The following is an 18,550-nucleotide window of genomic DNA, read 5'->3' on the forward strand; positions in this document are numbered from 1 at the left end:
GGCTGGGACATGGAGGGATGTCCAGAGTTAGTCGCTTCAGGGCTGCATGTCCATGGCCCAAGTGATAGTGGTATAGGACATGCTGTCTCCCCAAAAACCAAGCACCTCCTACAGATGTGCTCCTGCTAGTTTTATGGTAGCACAAAGCTTCTCTGGTTGTCAAGAAGCTCAGCAACCTCCTCACTGTTCAGAGATTGCATCAGCAGCCACTGATGTCCACAGAAAAGCTTCTACTGAAATCAGTGACCTTCAGTCAGGACTGTGAACAAAATAAGATTGTGTCCTGAGACCCACCAGTAGATGTTTTAAGTAGTTGGAGCTTGTTCTGTACCCAAAATTTAAGTCATGAATTAAACACTGAGCTACCTTATGAATGAGTAATCATTGCACACATGAAACAGCGCTGCAGGGTCGCAATAGGTTTCATCATGAAGAACTGGTTCAATAACGCCAACTATTTCTCTCCTGGGGATGAAGGAAAAACACAGGATTTCTGTTAATAAATGATAAGGAAAAATAATCTGGCTCTGCTCTTCCTCTGTATTGCCTGATATGTATGAGCACCTCTCTCACTTCCAAACAGAAGAAGTCCATACAGCTCCCAGTAACCCCAAATGAGTACTGCTCCACAGCTGGGGACCACAGGGAAGATGTTGCTCTGAAACTGAGACTGCAAAGAAGGGATTTGTATGATAGCAGGGTATGCAGGGAGTAATTAGTGGTATGAAATAATCTCTAAAACATAAGCTTCACACTTGCCCCTCATGCCCTGGGCCATCCCGAGTTCGGCAACTGACACTTGGGTTTTTGTGCTGGGTAAGTGCATGGTGACCCAAAAGGTGTATAACCTGCAGTGCAACTGGGCTGGCTTTATTTTCCTGGTTTGTCTTTATTTTCCTCTCCTGAGAGCATGTTTCTAGTACTATGGAAACAAACCCATGCCCTAAATTCTGAAAATAGTAATTAACTTACATGGAAATATTTTCCATAAACCTGTATTTCAAGGTCCTGTTCCAGCAGAGAGCTTTGCTGTGCTGCTACAACAGATGTGATAAGCTTCCCTGAACAATTTGTCATTCTTCATTTCTCTGACATCTCTGCTGCTTTTGAATAAATCGAAGCTGACTGATTTTTACAGTGGGTCAGGAGGCTGGCTTGTATCAAGTTTAATTATAGATTTTGCTTGCTGACGGAGGTTCACTGCTTGTGTTCCTCTTAGAGTACAGAGTCCTTTTTCAGTGTGGGGCTTGTTTGGGGTCTTTTGCATCTTTGTGTTTCCATATTAACCAACCCGGGAAATGACAGACTCCAGTCTGAATCAAACTGCTTTTTAATCTTGAGCTCCAAGGTGTTGAAAATAGATTGGCTGGTGTGCATAATCTGAAAAGGCACCTCTAGATGTTACTTGCCAAGGGAAATGTATTTTCTTGTCCAAGAAAGGTGGTATCTTAATACATAAGAAAGGAAAGAGTCAGTCTGGAGTCTTTCAGACAACTTGTCTCCAAAACCCCTTTAGAATGGGGAGGAAACACAGAGAAGTGTGTGCAGATATTTGGCAGATTGAGATCTGTATGCTCTCAGGCTGGCAAGTACAATGAACTGCACTTTCCACTTGTCTTTTAGAAGGTGGAGCAAACCAGAGCATACGCCCGATGAGATTTAGGAAAGGGCTGTGCTTAAGCTGGGAAGATATTTTGGAGCATGCAGCAGTGGGATGGCGATGTTGACCCTGGGACCTGGAACATCCCGGGCGAAGGCCACGGGCTGTCTTTATCAGAGAAACCGACATCAGGAATGAGGAGAAAGTCTGCTGAGAAGCAGGGTAAACTTCCCAGGGCCGTACTCAGTGCTAATGGGGATACACAGCTTGTGAGACATGGACTACACCACAGTGGGTGTTTCTAGGTGGCACCCTACCAGGCTTTGTAGAAACACCCTGAGAGAAAGATCCTGCCTTATGGGGGGCACAGGCACCTCAGTATGTTTAGTAACTATGAAGAGTTGGGTTTGCATGTTCATTTGCAAAAAATAACCTTTGTTTCTCAAACTTACTTCATCTCCCACCACCGCTTCGTCCATTCCTGCTTTGTAATCTCACCCCTGAACACCATCCACCTCCATTTCTCCAGCATGTAAGTAAAAGGCATTGTTCCAACAATCGTTAATGCTTGTTTGAGCAGAAAGTTGATTTCAGTTTCTGAAGAGAGAAGCAGTTAAGGTGATGGTTATGGTAGCAATTAGTATCTGATTAGGCAACTAAAGTTGCTTTCTTTTACAGCTAATGCTTACATCTGGTTTGAATTACAAATTTTCCCTAAGGAAAGAGTGGAAGGAAGAATACTACTGAAAAAAAAGCACAAGGAAAGATCACTTAGGTATTGCTTACAGTTTTATCTCTTTCTCTTTCCTGCCTACCTCTTAAATGACCTAGCCCTATGGCATTTACATTTCATTATCCTCCACTGAAAACCTTGCCAGGCTCTGGGGAATTTTGAGCTGAAGACTTTGGTACATCTCCATCCTTATCCCAGGTTCTGGGGAATTCCCAGGTTCTGCTGAAGACTTTGGTACATCTCCATCCTTATAAGGTAATACTCAGAGAAGTGAGACAAACTGCAATATAACGAGGGCCCACCCACCTTTTCCACTCAATATTCACTTAAGTGGGAGATGTAGATCTCAAGGTTTCAGTTTCATTTGAACTACTATGTACATACCTTGGTAGATACATGTATGGATTCATGCAACAGAAATTGAAAACACTATTGGAGGCTCTGTAAATTACCTATGAATATTCTGGGATGAGTCGTTCAGTACTAAATGTAACAAAGTGCTGGTTATTTGTTTCTAAATTATGCAGCAGCATTATAAAGTAGTGATCCTTGTTCCATGATGTGATTTTGGGAAAAAATACTATTTCTGGTAAGTTAGTGGGGTGAGATTTTCAGAAGCCTCTCAGGTGATGACTTAGTTCAAGGACACAATCTTCTGCTACAAGTCATGCAAGTGTTTTCACTTAAATACATAATATTTATACATTTATTTACCTTCATCCTCTTGGAAATTTGGTTCTAGGAGTTCAAGAGATTTCAAGTGCTCAGGAGTGGCTGCAGAAAGTGACATAATTTCACCTATTGCTTCATGGAAGCCCTCGTTGGCACCTCCTTTGAGCAGGTAGGGCTGGTCAGAGTATGCCATGTCGTACTCGATGTGGCCCATTTCGTGGTGCGCGGTCAGGAAGTCGTCCATGGTCACTTTGGCGCACATCTTGATCCTGCGCACCACAGCGAATTGTTTGTGGTTAGAGAGACGGTGGCCCAGCCAGCTGCTGCACAAGCCCTGCCTGCTACAACTGTGGGACGAAGCAGCCTCCAGAGCTTGCCAATGCCCCTCACCCCTCACAAAACCTGGGTGGCCACATTCTAGCATAGGGTGCAGTTCCTCCAGCAAGAGCGAGGCTTGGAGAAGAACTCGGCAAAACACTTTCAGCCACCCTGAAATTGTGCTGGGAGCAAGAGAAAACGTGCTGGTTTTGTGAGAAGCTGTTGTTCTCTGAAACTTGGTGATAAACTCACTGCGTGTGTTGGAGTGAGAACACACCATCAAACTTAGGCAGATAGTAGCATAAAAAACCTATGCGTCAGTGAGTCTTGATACTTCATCCTTGTGTAGGTATTATTTAATAAAGGAATTTCTTAAAAACAGGGTTTACTTTCACCTTCCCTGAGGTGTGAGGTGTCAGGCTGGCAGCTTTTGCTAAGGATCTGCTGAGGACCAGCCTCTTTCCCCAGGTAACTGTGGGGAACTGCAAGAAGGGACAGAATTTTCCCCATGAGACTTCATTGTGTGGAAACTTGCTGTCCCTCTCCTTTCTCAAATATGGAAGAGGTTGATAGATTTCCATGAAAGTGGATATATCTGCTAAAGATAGATGGTGGGCACTCAGGAGGTTTTCACTTGCTACCCAAGTATCCTGTGCCATTGCTGCAGAATGTGCAGGTGTCCACAAATCTCACTGGTGTCCACAAGCACCTGCATTTCTGCTTATTCCTTAAGCCTTAGAACGTAGTCATTATTTCTCTAATTCATATAGATATAAGTCACTGCTCTGCTTAAATTTTAGGTCTTCATAGAAAAAGTTACACAGAAAGGTTTACACTCCCACAGGATCCCTGATTTCTTGTCTTCCTTTCCCCTGTTATCAGCCAGAAAAAAATAATAAATAAGGAAAAATCATAACTTAAACCAGCATGGTGCACCTTTAGTAAAAATATGAATGTACTAGTAGATGGTATAAAAAGGGGTCATAGTAATTGCAGTACCTGTAATCATTTTTCCCCAGATCCCACGCTGTAGGATGGCAGACAACCTTCCTGTTGTCAGTCGGCTCTGTGAGCATGGAGTTATTCCAGAAGCCGTCAGTCATTTTAAAGAGGCCGATGGAGGTGAAGAAAGCAAAAACAGGGTTTACTTTCACCTTCCCTGAGGTGTGAGGTGTCAGGCTGGCAGCTTTTGCTAAGGATCTGCTGAGGACCAGCCTCTTTCCCCAGGTAACTGTGGGGAACTGCAAGAAGGGACAGAATTTTCCCCATGAGACTTCATTGTGTGGAAACTTGCTGTCCCTCTCCTTTCTCAAATATGGAAGAGGTTGATAGATTTCCATGAAAGTGGATATATCTGCTAAAGATAGATGGTGGGCACTCAGGAGGTTTTCACTTGCTACCCAAGTATCCTGTGCCATTGCTGCAGAATGTGCAGGTGTCCACAAATCTCACTGATGTCCACAAGCACCTGCATTTCTGCTTATTCACAGAATCACAGAATCACAGAATCACAGAATCCTCTAGGTTGGAAGGGACCTTAAAGATCATCTTGTCCAACCGTCAACCTAACTGACAAAAATAGACACCCTCACAACAAACAAGGAGCATCATCACTAAACCATACCTCCCAGCACTACATCAACCCGTCTTTTGAACACCTCCAGGGATGGTGCCTCAACCACCTCCCTGGGCAGCCCATTCCAATGCCTGATAACCCTTTCAGGCCCTAGAACATAGTCATTATTTCTCTAATTCATAAGTCACTGCTCTGCTTAAATTTGAGAGCAGTCCTTAGGTCTTCACAGAAAAAGTTACACAGAAAGGTTTACACTCCCACAGGATCCCTGATTTCTTGTCTTCCTTTCCCCTGTTATCAGCCAGAAAAAAATAATAAATAAGGAAAAATCATAACTTAAACCAGCATGGTGCACCTTTAGTAAAAATATGAATGTACTAGTAGATGGTATAAAAAGGGGTCATAGTAATTGCAGTACCTGTAATCATTTTTCCCCAGATCCCACGCTGTAGGATGGCAGACAACCTTCCTGTTGTCAGTCGGCTCTGTGAGCATGGAGTTATTCCAGAAGCCGTCAGTCATTTTAAAGAGGCCGATGGAGGTGAAGAAAGCCTCAGCAGTTTTGAATATTTTCATTGCATCCCATTTCTGAAAGAGACAATGCCACCATTACAAAACAGGGTTTACTTTCGCCTTCCCTGGACTGCTGAGGTGTGAGGTGTGAGGCCGGCAGCTTTTGTTAAGGGTCTGCTGAGGACCAGCCTCTTTCCCCAGGTAACTGTGGGGAACTGCAAGAAGGGACAGAATTTTCCCCATGAGACTTCATTGTGTGGAAACTTGCTGTCCCTCTCCTTTCTCAAATATGGAAGAGGTTGATAGATTTCCATGAAAGTGGATATATCTGCTAAAGATAGATGGTGGGCACTCAGGAGGTTTTCACTTGCTACCCAAGTATCCTGTGCCATTGCTGCAGAATGTGCAGGTGTCCACAAATCTCACTGGTGTCCACAAGCACCTGCATTTCTGCTTATTCCTTAAGCCTTAGAACGTAGTCATTATTTCTCTAATTCATATAGATATAAGTCACTGCTCTGCTTAAATTTTAGGTCTTCATAGAAAAAGTTACACAGAAAGGTTTACACTCCCACAGGATCCCTGATTTCTTGTCTTCCTTTCCCCTGTTATCAGCCAGAAAAAAATAATAAATAAGGAAAAATCATAACTTAAACCAGCATGGTGCACCTTTAGTAAAAATATGAATGTACTAGTAGATGGTATAAAAAGGGGTCATAGTAATTGCAGTACCTGTAATCATTTTTCCCCAGATCCCACGCTGTAGGATGGCAGACAACCTTCCTGTTGTCAGTCGGCTCTGTGAGCATGGAGTTATTCCAGAAGCCGTCAGTCATTTTAAAGAGGCCGATGGAGGTGAAGAAAGCCTCAGCAGTTTTGAATATTTTCATTGCATCCCATTTCTGAAAGAGACAATGCCACCATTAACCTCTGCTTCTGCACTGAGCCTGTTCCCAATGGCTTAACACAGGGCAGCTGACTTCTTATTTATCTCCCAGTACCTGACTTATTGAGAGTAAGACAGTAGTGTCTGCCATCGACACTTCTGTAAATTCTGCTGGGAAGGTTTTGGGTTTTTTTCCAGATAAAAACAAAGGTTTTATCTGGAGGCGGAGGAGGAGAAGGAAACAAATTACTTTCTCTTTGCTGGAATTAAGTGTCTTCCACACAAAAAAAAAAAACTTTCTCTTTGCTCTATGACACTCATCCCTCCTGACAGAGTGCCTCAAAGGTGCACATCAAGTGTCTTCCATGCGAACAAAATAGGTTTCTGCACTCAGAGGTTCAGCAGACAGCTAACTGTGGGGAACTGCAAGAAGGGACAGAATTTTCCCCATGAGACTTCATTGTGTGGAAACTTGCTGTCCCTCTCCTTTCTCAAATATGGAAGAGGTTGATAGATTTCCATGAAAGTGGATATATCTGCTAAAGATAGATGGTGGGCACTCAGGAGGTTTTCACTTGCTACCCAAGTATCCTGTGCCATTGCTGCAGAATGTGCAGGTGTCCACAAATCTCACTGGTGTCCACAAGCACCTGCATTTCTGCTTATTCCTTAAGCCTTAGAACGTAGTCATTATTTCTCTAATTCATATAGATATAAGTCACTGCTCTGCTTAAATTTTAGGTCTTCATAGAAAAAGTTACACAGAAAGGTTTACACTCCCACAGGATCCCTGATTTCTTGTCTTCCTTTCCCCTGTTATCAGCCAGAAAAAAATAATAAATAAGGAAAAATCATAACTTAAACCAGCATGGTGCACCTTTAGTAAAAATATGAATGTACTAGTAGATGGTATAAAAAGGGGTCATAGTAATTGCAGTACCTGTAATCATTTTTCCCCAGATCCCACGCTGTAGGATGGCAGACAACCTTCCTGTTGTCAGTCGGCTCTGTGAGCATGGAGTTATTCCAGAAGCCGTCAGTCATTTTAAAGAGGCCGATGGAGGTGAAGAAAGCCTCAGCAGTTTTGAATATTTTCATTGCATCCCATTTCTGAAAGAGACAATGCCACCATTAACCTCTGCTTCTGCACTGAGCCTGTTCCCAATGGCTTAACACAGGGCAGCTGACTTCTTATTTATCTCCCAGTACCTGACTTATTGAGAGTAAGACAGTAGTGTCTGCCATCGACACTTCTGTAAATTCTGCTGGGAAGTGGAATTAAGTGTCTTCCACACAAAAAAAAAAATCGGTTTCTGCACTCAGAGGTTCAGCAGACAGCACCTGACCCAAACCAGAGAAGCCCTCAATAAAAGGTAAGGTAGTAAAGATAAAAAAGGCCTTCCTGTCAGTAGCATGTTGGATCTGGGATCTAACCCGTCAGCCACTTCAGTCGGGGATAACTTGTTTCAGGGAGTGGAGCTGTACTCCCAGCAGATCAGCATGGGAGGCAATCTCAGCCAGAACCAGAAAACCTGGCAAATATACCTAGAGGAGTTTCTTATAAGACTGTAACTGCACATTCATGTCCAGAATATTTTTGTCATTCACCAGTTTCATTATCCTACGTATTTACTGGACTGAGTTTTTGCAGAGATTTAGGTGGCGGACAGCTCAGTTGGATGAGAATCCTAAATTGTGCACATCTACCAACAAGGACGAGGCCAGCTTTTGCTCCAAGGCTCTGTAAGTAATGCTTCCCTCCTCACAGTGGTACTTCAGTATACACACATTTATGTGTCAGGGGTCAGTACTGCAAAATAGAGGTGAGATGCAGAGTTGTGCAAACTGCTAATAAATCAAATTTAGCTATTCCTTCTCTTGCCAGTTTGTATGCAGTGCTCCCTACGAGAGGAGGATAGATTTCAGGTGAATTATCACATTTCAGAAATCAAATTCCACTAATCACTTTTCATTTTATAAAAAGCACAGATCCTAGGTAAGACTACAGAGACTTATCTTCACCCGCGTACTCAGTACGGTAAAGGTGCTGTCACAGCTAACTTCATGGCACTACAGATCTCAAACACACGCCTTATGGTACTATGCAGTTATCAAAAGATAACAGGCAGCATTGCAGTCTCCTAGCTGTGTCCAAATAAACAAGACCGGGGAAAAAACCCCCTGTGATACACAAACTATTTGATTATGGTAATAGCTGGTAAAGGTCATATTTGATACCAGCCAGCTACATGAGACCTGAAGTATTCATATGTACAAAATATATCTCTTAATGGATAGGTGCCTCTGAGGAAAACAGACTTGGAGCAAATATTAAGCCAGGCAAACTGGGTGGAGAAGAAAAGGAGGAGAAGAGCTAAGGGAAAAGGTACAGTGGAAAATGCATGAGCGCATTAAGGGGAAGAGCAAAAAAAGGATGTGGAAAGCAATTATTTGCTGGTGGTGTGTCTGCCTTAGGGCAGCTGTGGTTTTCTAGAGAGCAGCTGACGTGATGTATCATTTTTATACCATCTGTATTTGTTACATAATGCATATTGCATAAAGGCATGTCTTACCTTTTGAGTCATTGCAGAAGTTACATCAATATTTGGTTTGGCAGGATAGGGAACGGTCAAGTCATACAGATTTGTCCAAAATCTACCCCACATATCACCTTCAAAAAAGAGAAACATAGAAATACTTTAAATGATTGATTACATATTGTTCAAAAGCGCCAGACAGTTCTATAAATTGTGCAGTGTCATAGACAGGGACTCCTATACATCCAAACAGGTCTGATCCAGATGTTGAGGGGAGTAGTTCTGGGAAGTCATGCATAGGTCAAACTAGATGAAAGATCCTTTTATTCCCCAAAATCAGCTGTTCTTGTACAACACAGTTTCAGGACTGATCACCTTCTTAAAGGCCTATTCTCAGCTGAACACATGTTGGTAAGTCCATGTGATTGTTGCTGTTATGTTCATGTACATGACAGTTACAGCAGCTTGATGTTGTATGTGTGAAATGTGGGAGCTTAGGATAATATTTAAAAGGAAAAACAAGTCTCTCTGAAATTCTTATTTCTAAGGAAGACAAGTGCTCCAGAGAGGAGGGAAATGTCCCAGCACAGAGCTGAATTTTTGAGATGGGTCCTGCCAGCTCCAGCAAGGATAAGGCCTTCCTGCCTGCCTCTGCTGCTAAGCACCTATATCATCTCTTTTAGGGATGACTTCTCCATTTCTCCTCTCCCCTTATCTGTAACCCGTTTGTTAATATCCTGATTAAACAAGCAGATGACTCTGTTCCCGTGTGCCTTGAAGGTGACTGTCCTGCGTACAAAGTCAGGCTTGCGCGACACGGCCGCGTTGACATACCCAACAAGTGAGCAGGGAGGCATCCTGTAGAGCTGATGAACTTGGAGCCATAGACCTGCTGCAGCCGGTGCCTCACGTAGGCATGCAGCTGCTCGTACAAAGGCTTTATCTGGAGGCGGAGGAGGAGAAGGAAACAAATTATTTTCTCTTTGCTCTATGACACCCATCCCTCCTGAACAGAGAGCCTCAAAGGTGCACATCAAACCTGCAGCTGAGCTCTGCCCCCTGCCTTGGTGCTCAAATGCTGAGTCCAGGTCCTAGCCCCAGAAGTCCTGCTCAGGTAGGAGGGAGGGAGCATTGCTAACTTTAGATGCGGAGTATCAGGGATGAAATCTACTCTATGGGAGACATACCTCCCCCCATGGACCCTGCCTGGAGGAGAGACATGGATCTGCAGAGTTCCTTCTTTCCCAGCCTTTGGTGCTGTGCAGCCTGAGCGGACCAAGCTGGTCCTAGAATGGCTGCAGAGGTAAAAATGTTATGTATGTCTCCCAACACCTGTTAATCCCATATAGACTGAGATTAGCCATTTTAGAGCAGGTCTCATCTTCCTTCACAACATTGACACATGAACCCCCCATCACCAAACACAATCCTGTGGACCAGGTGACAGTTTTTTCCTGCCTCTACCTGCTCAAATGTCTTCTCCACATCTTCAATCAGCTGGTCACGGCTGTATTTGTATGCTTCTGGAAAGTCTGCTTCATAATTTGCTCTCCAGTAATCTCCATAGTCAGAATAATCTGTAAAACATGGATGCATCACATCAGGAAACAACATATGACACTGCTCAGATCTGCAGGACCCGTACAGCTCCCTGCTGATCACATGCAGACCTGCAGCCTTTCCCCCAAAGTGAAGCAACAAAGTGTGAGATGATGTGGGTCTAGGGGGGAGGAGTGTGCTCCCCCAAGGCTCTGTGCCATGAACGTGCAGGTACTGGAGATTTACAAGAAATGCAGAAATTGCAGTCACAATTATCTGCTAATTAGGGTTATTTTAGCTGGAGATGGAGGTCAAAGGAAATCATCACTCCTGACTGGAGCTCCTGTGACTATGAGGGAGGGCAACCTCTCCTCAGGCTGGATACTAAGGGGTTCTTGCAGAAGGTATAAGCTGGTGGAGATCTAATATGGGCCCCCTCCTCTAGGAACAAAACCTCTAGGGCAGTTGTAGACAGTAGGACTGAAATCCAGCTCCCAGTTCCACTAAATCTTTCAGTGCTTGAGCTCCATCAAGGCTGGAGCCAAAATGGCTGAGGTCTCTTCCTTAGTGGTACGGAGGAAGATCATAATGAACCATTTCTTAGTGTTTTTTTTCTGTCTAACTATTTGGACCATAATTTCTTATTCCTGCTGTCTAGCTCCAGCTTGACAAATTTCAGAAAACAAGGAGTATAAGAAAGCAAGTGATACAGCTGCAGTTTGTCCAAGAGCCAGATGATGTAGGTACTTCAGAAGCTATTTTAGAAGACCCCCAAAGAAAATTAGCAGCCATCTGCCTTTATTCCTTGAAAAGACAGATCCCTGTGATTTGTGTGGAGATCTCTAACTGGAAGCACGCTTCCCTCAGTGCAAAAATAATTTCTTATTCCTGCTGTCTAGCTCCAGCTTGACAAATTTCAGAAAACAAGGAGTATAAGAAAGCAAGTGATACAGCTGCAGTTTGGCCAAGAGCCAGATGATGTAGCTACTTCAGAAGCTATTTTAGAAGACCCCCAAAGAAAATTAGCAGCCATCTGCCATTATTCCTTGAAAAGACAGATCCCTGTGATTTGTGTGGAGATATCTGACTGCAAGCACGCTTCCCTCAGTGCAAAATCCTTTTTAAGCACCTGGCTGCATCTGCTGGTCCAGGCCTACCGAATCTGATCATTCCAGTTAGGGCATAATCCTTATAAATGCACCACTGCTTTTGGCTGCTACCAGAAGGTCAAGGCTGATAGAAAAGAGGCGACGTGTCCAAGACTCAGCAGCCCTCAGAACCTGTTTAAATTGAGCGTGCTTGTCCATAAGTCATAAGAAATGCACTTTTGGGTAAGGCAGTATGTAAGGAAGGGCACTGTTTCATTGTGGTGTTTGGGAAAGCTGCCAGCGTAGACATCCCCCTTTTTGTTCCAGGCTGGCCAATGGCAGTTGCCTGCATTGCCCCTCACTTTGCTATGTGCACACCAAGAGCAAATTATGTGCAAAGCACTGCTCACCAACGTGTCAAAAAGCACGAGTTTTGAATTCCTGTGCAAATTGTGGGAGACTGTGGTATGTTTGTTAATTTCTGGAAGCCAGAAAAAAAAAAGAAAAAAAGAAAAAAAATTGTGACTTACCATTAAGCTTTGCAACCTCATTTTTGAGTTCAACGTACTCTTCATATAATGGTCTCATCATCCTGCCAACGCCAGCTCTCCAGCCTTCCCAGGCCCACAGTCTCTCATCATAATCTGTGCTGTTAGCCATAATAACATCCAGACCTGTCAGAACAAAAATATCAGTACTAGTCCTTGAAAAAGCAGAATCTCTTTATTTTTCTTTCACACCAGGCAAATGAGCCAAACTGAGAGAAATTTCATTAACTGAGAAGAAAACACTTTGTGTTTGACATACTGAAATATCCCAATATTTTATTGCATCCTTTTCTGATTTAAGGTTTTCCCCTTCTTCTCTTAAAGAGACATGGAGCAAATAATGAGTCCCTTAAATGCTCTCTCTGCATTAGTTGGTAGCGTTCTTGGGACGCAACATTGAGTCCGACAAGACTTTGATGACAGGGGCAAAAAATGGACTTTCTGTGATGTAGGCAAACCTCAGGTGACAGGCAGGCTGTCACACAAGCTGAGCAGCCCTCTCCAAATTTTGTCTACTACAAGTAGGAGACAGTATGTCTCATGGGCAGCAGGCCCGCCGGAGGTCCCTGAACTGCAAGGTGCAATTAAATTATGACTAAGCTTTAGATGGCAGGGTATATCTATTGAAACTTCAGCCTGTTCTCTTGCAGTCAGGAGCCAACCTTGGGCTTTTTCATCTTTGAACCCTCAGTGGACACAGTAGAGGCAGTGGTTAGTGTCGTACCTGGCTCCAGCACCAAACACTCAGATGGGTTGTCGATTTTACAGACGGTCCCAGTGCTGTAGATGGTACTCATTGTGCTTAGCACAGTGCTCAGCTGCAAGTTAGATGCGAGATAGCCCATTAGAAACACACTCTGTGCAAAATAACAGCCAATTATGCTAATTCCTTAAGAGCCTGATTCAACACTTCACCCACCAGCTTAACATCTAAGCATATGTTTAAGCTCAGTAGAGATTAATGAAAGAATTTGCCTAAATGCGTTACTGAATGAGGATATGGCTGGAAAAAGACAGATAATCTCCCAAATATATGACGTAACCTACAGGTCCTTAATATCCAGTCAGACAGATCTCTGGATTTAATGAGCACTGACTGTCACGAGAGAGCTATCAATATACAGCAGCAATAAAACAATAAAGTTTAGCAATGTGCTTCTGTAAGCACAGACCCACCTAAACTTTCCAGGTAGATCATGGTTTTGAATGGCAGCAAAAAGGGGTCCCTTTCTGCAGATGCTGCCAGGATGTCTGTTGCTTATGGTTTTTAACATCGCATCACGCTGATTGTGCAGATAGATATATATATATACACACTCCATTGCAGAGAAGTTACAGCTCATGTCTTGGGTCAGCTGAAGGCCAAATGCATCTGAAATCATTCAGTGCTACCTCAGAAGCCATGCTACATAGCTCTGTTTTGATTTTTTTTGGCTTCAAGTTTTCATACCTCAAGAAAAACTTGCACCTCTTTTAGCTTTTCCTTTAGGACTATGTTATTTCTCATTTAAAGCTTCAAATCAGAACTATGTAGAGCTATCAGGGGGAGTGGTTGTTAATGACTAGCTCTAACTTTATCTCTGTCAGTATTAAAATCAGTGGGCACCCAGGGAAATTTTTGTATGAGTGAAGAATATTTAAATCTTCCTACAGAATCCTACCAGACTGTACAAAAAGTCACTTTTCAAGCAAGAATCAACAATTTCAGCCCCAAAGGCCATTTATCTAGGAAACTGCAAGTGGCTAAGCAGGGAGGATACCAAAGAAAGGTCCTCCTTAACTGACACAGCATTACCATCAGTGTACTGCTGTGCTCCAAAATAAATATAAGTTTGTATGAACTGTCATTATTCCCAGCAAGGTAATCTGTCTTTCCAGAAACACATCTCATTTAGATCAGACAGGAGATCTATCCATTCTGCTGCTCTTCTTGCATGGTGGTTAACACTGCTGATCTTAGCAGAAAATTCTCAGGATACTTGTATAACCAACACTGTAGGATCCCCTAACCCAATACTATGTTTTAATTTGATCTCCAGCAAAATGAAACTAATTTAACCCTCACTCACTCCAATTCCACATATAGTCATTATCCATATACACGCCTTTTACATCAACTTGTCAATAGAAATGTCAAATATTGTTATGAATCTTGCTAAATCTTACTGGTTTAAGTAAGCTTGCTGTGGAAAGATGTCACCAACCCTCCCCAATTCCAGGCATCCCAGGGTGCCTGCTGCACAGAAACATCCCCTCTTTTCCACAGTTTGATGGTGCAACACGTGCAGAGAATAAAAGACTTCCTCCACCTCCCCCTTTTTGACTCACTGCATGTCCTCTCACCCATCTCTTCTGCTCATTGCCCTAGGTCTGGACTTAGACAAGCACATACCACACATCTTCTTTTCCTCTTATGAGTAATCCGGCCATTTGTGCAAGGGCAACTCTGAGGCGTGTGTGTGTTTGGTATTCATTGTATGGCTTACACAGCAAAAATGCTAACATGAATGGGAACTGGCTGCAGAAAACAGACCCCCACTCCAGCCCTGTACTGCTATGAGCAGCACCTATGAACGCTCTCCAAACTGATGCTGGGAGACAGCAGCACCCCGAGCACAGGGCAGCCCAACTCACCCGACAAAAATGAGCTACATTCAGCAACTTACTCTGTTATATTTTTCCGGTGACAGCACAGATGATCCTCTGTCCTGGAGAGTCTGGATCTGCAGCCTGGTGAGATCATCCTGGATGCTGCCTAACGGGAAGCAGCTGGCGTTCCTGGAGGCCTCATCGTAAAATGTGGACCACTTGGCATCTGCCTCGGCCTGCAAGAGATTCATATACACCCTGAATTACTCCACCAAGGCTGCGGCAGTGGGCAAAAATATTACTTTTGGGGAGAACTTCATTTGTGGAGACCACCTGTGGATTGCGGGTTGAGCGCTTGCAGTGTGCAGTGAAATGACTGAAGCACTTTTTAGCTTTGTTATATTCACACATCCAGATAACTAATTTTCTTTGGAAACAGCAAAAAGCAAGACTGGGCCCTCACACCGTGCTTGTTACAACTGATCCAGCATCACCTAGCTGTGTTCCCTGCTACTCTAAATCACTGCCTTACTGCTTTTCTTCACCCACCCGTGCCTTACAGAGACCGCCTGCAAGTCAGGGCACAAGAGCTCTGTGACCCAGCTGTCATTCCCTGTTTCTGCCTCAGTAGCAGTGACAGACAGCAGCTGAGATGTTGATATTGAGGTTTTCATTATGCAAATACTGCTTTCTCCTGAAGTTTTGGTAAATAAAAGATGATACTTGGGCATAGGAGGCTCTGAACAGATGCTTATATTGGACATAAGAAACCTGAATGTTTTGTGTGAGGTTGCTTTTACCACTGCTCCAATTACACACCATGACATGTGAAACTCCCACATTTCAGTGCATAAAGTAGCACCATAAGAACATAATTTGGATTTGGGACTGTCTTCTTTTGAAAATGAGTTTGTACATAGTTTAGCACATCAGCACCCATCCAAAATGGCAACAAGAACAGTACTAACTAACCTTGGTCCTTGGGACAGTTTCATTAATTGTGCTCATGCCAGAGTTTCCTGGGTCATGGAGAGGACACCTCAAATCATGATAACATGAACATAATATGATAACAAATATCATATTGTGCTTGATGAGCTCTTTCAGGAACACTTCACCCCTGTGCCAATGCTGTCGCCAGGGCTGTGCCCAGCTTGTCCAGCCCTGTGCATGGTGGACCTACCGTACCTACTTTAGGCTCTGGTGGAGAGAGGCAGTGGCAGGTGTGAGCCCTTGACAGTCCCATTTCTGCATCTCCCCCTGCCCATTCAGCCCCTCTGCAGGAGGGCAGCCATCCCCAGGAGGTTCTCCCAACTCTACCCCTCCATGGGAGCAGAGCAAACAGCCCTGCCACTACTCAGGGGCTTACAAAACTTGGTGGTCATGAGCTTCAGAAGCACCCAGAGGAAGAGCATCACTGTGTCAATCTGTTTCCAAACTCCTTGTTCTGAGCAGGGATGGAGAGATGTGTCAGGAATGGTGGGGCAGAAGAGGAGGGATCTTTGGCTACAAGAGCCAGAGGAAAGAAGTTAGCTTACTGTCTGGTTTTTCCCTCAATTAGAGGAACTGGTTGATAAGTCAGAAAAATAGCTACTGCCTTTGTGGCCCAATTTACAAAGAAAATGGATGGGTAGGAGCCAGAAGGGACAGTATTCATTAACTCTGCTCCTCCAGCCAAAAGGGGGGAGGAGAAGCAGTGGGTTTATTACCAGCGCTACTGAAGAGAACGAGTGTGAGAAAATATCCTCTCTGAGCACTGGACTAATTGGTTCTTATTGCTGGTATCTCCTCACGTATTTTATTATCATCTCATTAATGCTGAAAGTACTATATGGGGCTTTCATTTTACGTGTTTGGAAACGTTACAGTTTAAGTGCCTGGTGCCTCAGAAAACATTCCAGATTGACAATGATTAGTCATTAGGATTTCTTCCAGCAACCAGTCTCCTTGCTTTAATTAGGAAATATGATAATTAAACCATGTTTTAATTAAGCTATAAAACCACAAAGTGGAAGACTTAAGCCATTACATAGAAGTAGATGTAGGATGTTCAGCTCCATTTTATGCTCTGAGTTGTTTTTCTCTAGAACTTGAGTTGACTTTAAAATACACACAGCTACAAAATTCAAGGTGCTTTTGTTCATTTTTAAAGGCTCCAAGGTTATGAGATGCTAGGCTGAGGCATGGCAGTACCCCTAACCAGCCAGATCATGGCTGACTGCTCTTGATAAACATGACACTTGCCTAGAGACCCCGTTGGCTGGGACAGCTAGAGGTTGGTGTTGAGAAGCCGGGCAAACTGTGTTGCAAGACAGCATGAGTACAAATGCTGTGGTCCTTCCTGCAGATAGAAATTGACTTTCAAAGCAACGTACTAGACCACTGTACTACAAACTCCACTGCTGGGATTTGGAAATCCATGATCTCACTTCATTTTTCCCAGTTTAATACCTCCAGGCAGCCTACCAACAGCCCTGACTATGAGAACAGTGATGGGAGGTGAGGGGGAAGGTCCCTCACTGTGTAAGGTGTGGGGACCACTATATAAATCCATCTGCAAACATTTGATAGAATGCCTAAATCCAGAAAATGTTTGCCTATTCAATGAGAAACAAAAGCATTTCAGCAACAGAGGAGAGTGTTGTCTGTATCAGTAAAAAAGCCCAGTGTCAGTTCAGTCTTACAAAAAGTGAGAGACCTGAGCTCATGTAGGCACAAGATTTGAATCCCATTCCCTTGTTCCACAGAGCAGCACCTCGCCCAGCCTCTGGGAGAAGACCATCCTCCCCAGGCTGTGCCCTCTCCAAGAGGAAAGGTGCCCTGCATGGAAACACCACTCCAGGAGGCACTGGTGGTGGTGGATCTCAAGCAGAATAAGGCATCTCCCTTTATCCAGTTCTGATTTTGGGGCCAAACATGCAGCACTCCCTCGCCCTTTCCCTCTGCTCACCATGGTGACTCAGGGTCATGGCCAGGGACAAGTCCAGCCTCTGACCACCCTCATGCAGTGCAAGGTCAGCCCAGGCACCAACCCTAGGCAGCAGACACTGATAGTGACCCAGGCACCTCCAATGAGGCATTGGTACATTAAAGCAAGCCCCTCTACCTCCGGAAACTAAACCACAGCCACCAAAGAAGTAGCACTCCACTTTCAGCCAGCCTTTGTGGAAACAAAATAAAGTAGAAAATAGCTGTCAGATTCCTAAAATAACAGCAAACCCCACAGGACAGAGCACTTACCATTTTCTTGGCAGTCTCATCAGTGATGTTGGTGTTGTAGTTCCATGAGGCAATGGAGCTCTCATAGCTGATATCTACTGCCATCCTGTTAAACTCTTCTAGAAACATTTTGGCTTGTTGTGTGACATCCTGAGGGGTCACAACAGCACTCAGTCCACAGAAAAGCAACAAATGGGCCAACATATTCGTATCCAGGCTGAGAACCTCGCAACGAAGTACGTTTCCTCAGGTAAGCTTCTCTGTCAGGCTCTGTCTCATCAGCCTTCAAGCATGGCTAGCGTGAAGAAAAGAGGCTGAATACAATTTGCCAGGCCTTTTATAGGTTTTATCCATTGTAGGAGAGAAAGGAAAAAGTTTTTTATAAAAAGCCAAATAAACAAAAGTCAATGATTAACTTTGGAAAAACATAATTACTCCTGCCATTTTATGGCCTTCTTATAAAAGGCTTTTACTTTTGGTTAATGTTTCCCAAATGTGCTGTCAATGATACAGCTGGTCACTTTATCTATAGCCTGCTCGTGTCTCTGGTAGCTCAGAATCTGTGAATCCTTTAACAGGTTGGTGATAAGCTGTAAAAATATTTAGAAACTTCACTGGAACACCAAGCCATGAACCTTAACTTCCAGGCAGGAAGAAACCCCAGTTAGCCTGACACAGGGTACTTGGTTGGATGTATAGGGCCATATTTTAAAAGGCTTTGGAAAGCCCAAG

At 43.8% G+C, this 18,550-nt stretch overlaps 1 protein-coding gene across 1 annotated transcript in view; it reads right to left on the reverse strand.

Moving 5' to 3' along the window:
* The window catches only part of ACE2 (angiotensin I converting enzyme 2), a 28,985-nt gene extending 10,891 nt beyond the window's left edge, over positions 1-18,094 (reverse strand). The window contains exons 1-11 of the mRNA XM_014960219.1: positions 17,840-18,094; positions 14,677-14,835; positions 12,735-12,828; positions 11,993-12,136; positions 10,300-10,412; positions 9,670-9,778; positions 8,872-8,969; positions 7,239-7,408; positions 3,048-3,274; positions 2,053-2,197; positions 367-465 (exon numbers count right to left, since the gene is read on the reverse strand). Coding sequence (XP_014815705.1) covers positions 367-465; positions 2,053-2,197; positions 3,048-3,274; positions 7,239-7,408; positions 8,872-8,969; positions 9,670-9,778; positions 10,300-10,412; positions 11,993-12,136; positions 12,735-12,828; positions 14,677-14,835; positions 17,840-18,022 — 1,541 coding nt within the window. The 5' untranslated portion in view covers positions 18,023-18,094. The remainder of the gene's footprint in view (positions 1-366; positions 466-2,052; positions 2,198-3,047; positions 3,275-7,238; positions 7,409-8,871; positions 8,970-9,669; positions 9,779-10,299; positions 10,413-11,992; positions 12,137-12,734; positions 12,829-14,676; positions 14,836-17,839) is intronic.
* Between the last annotated feature and the right edge of the window lie 456 nt (positions 18,095-18,550).

Source organism: Calidris pugnax, unplaced genomic scaffold, assembly GCF_001431845.1.
Source record: "Calidris pugnax isolate Ruff unplaced genomic scaffold, ASM143184v1 scaffold188, whole genome shotgun sequence".
Taxonomy (NCBI): domain Eukaryota; kingdom Metazoa; phylum Chordata; class Aves; order Charadriiformes; family Scolopacidae; genus Calidris; species Calidris pugnax.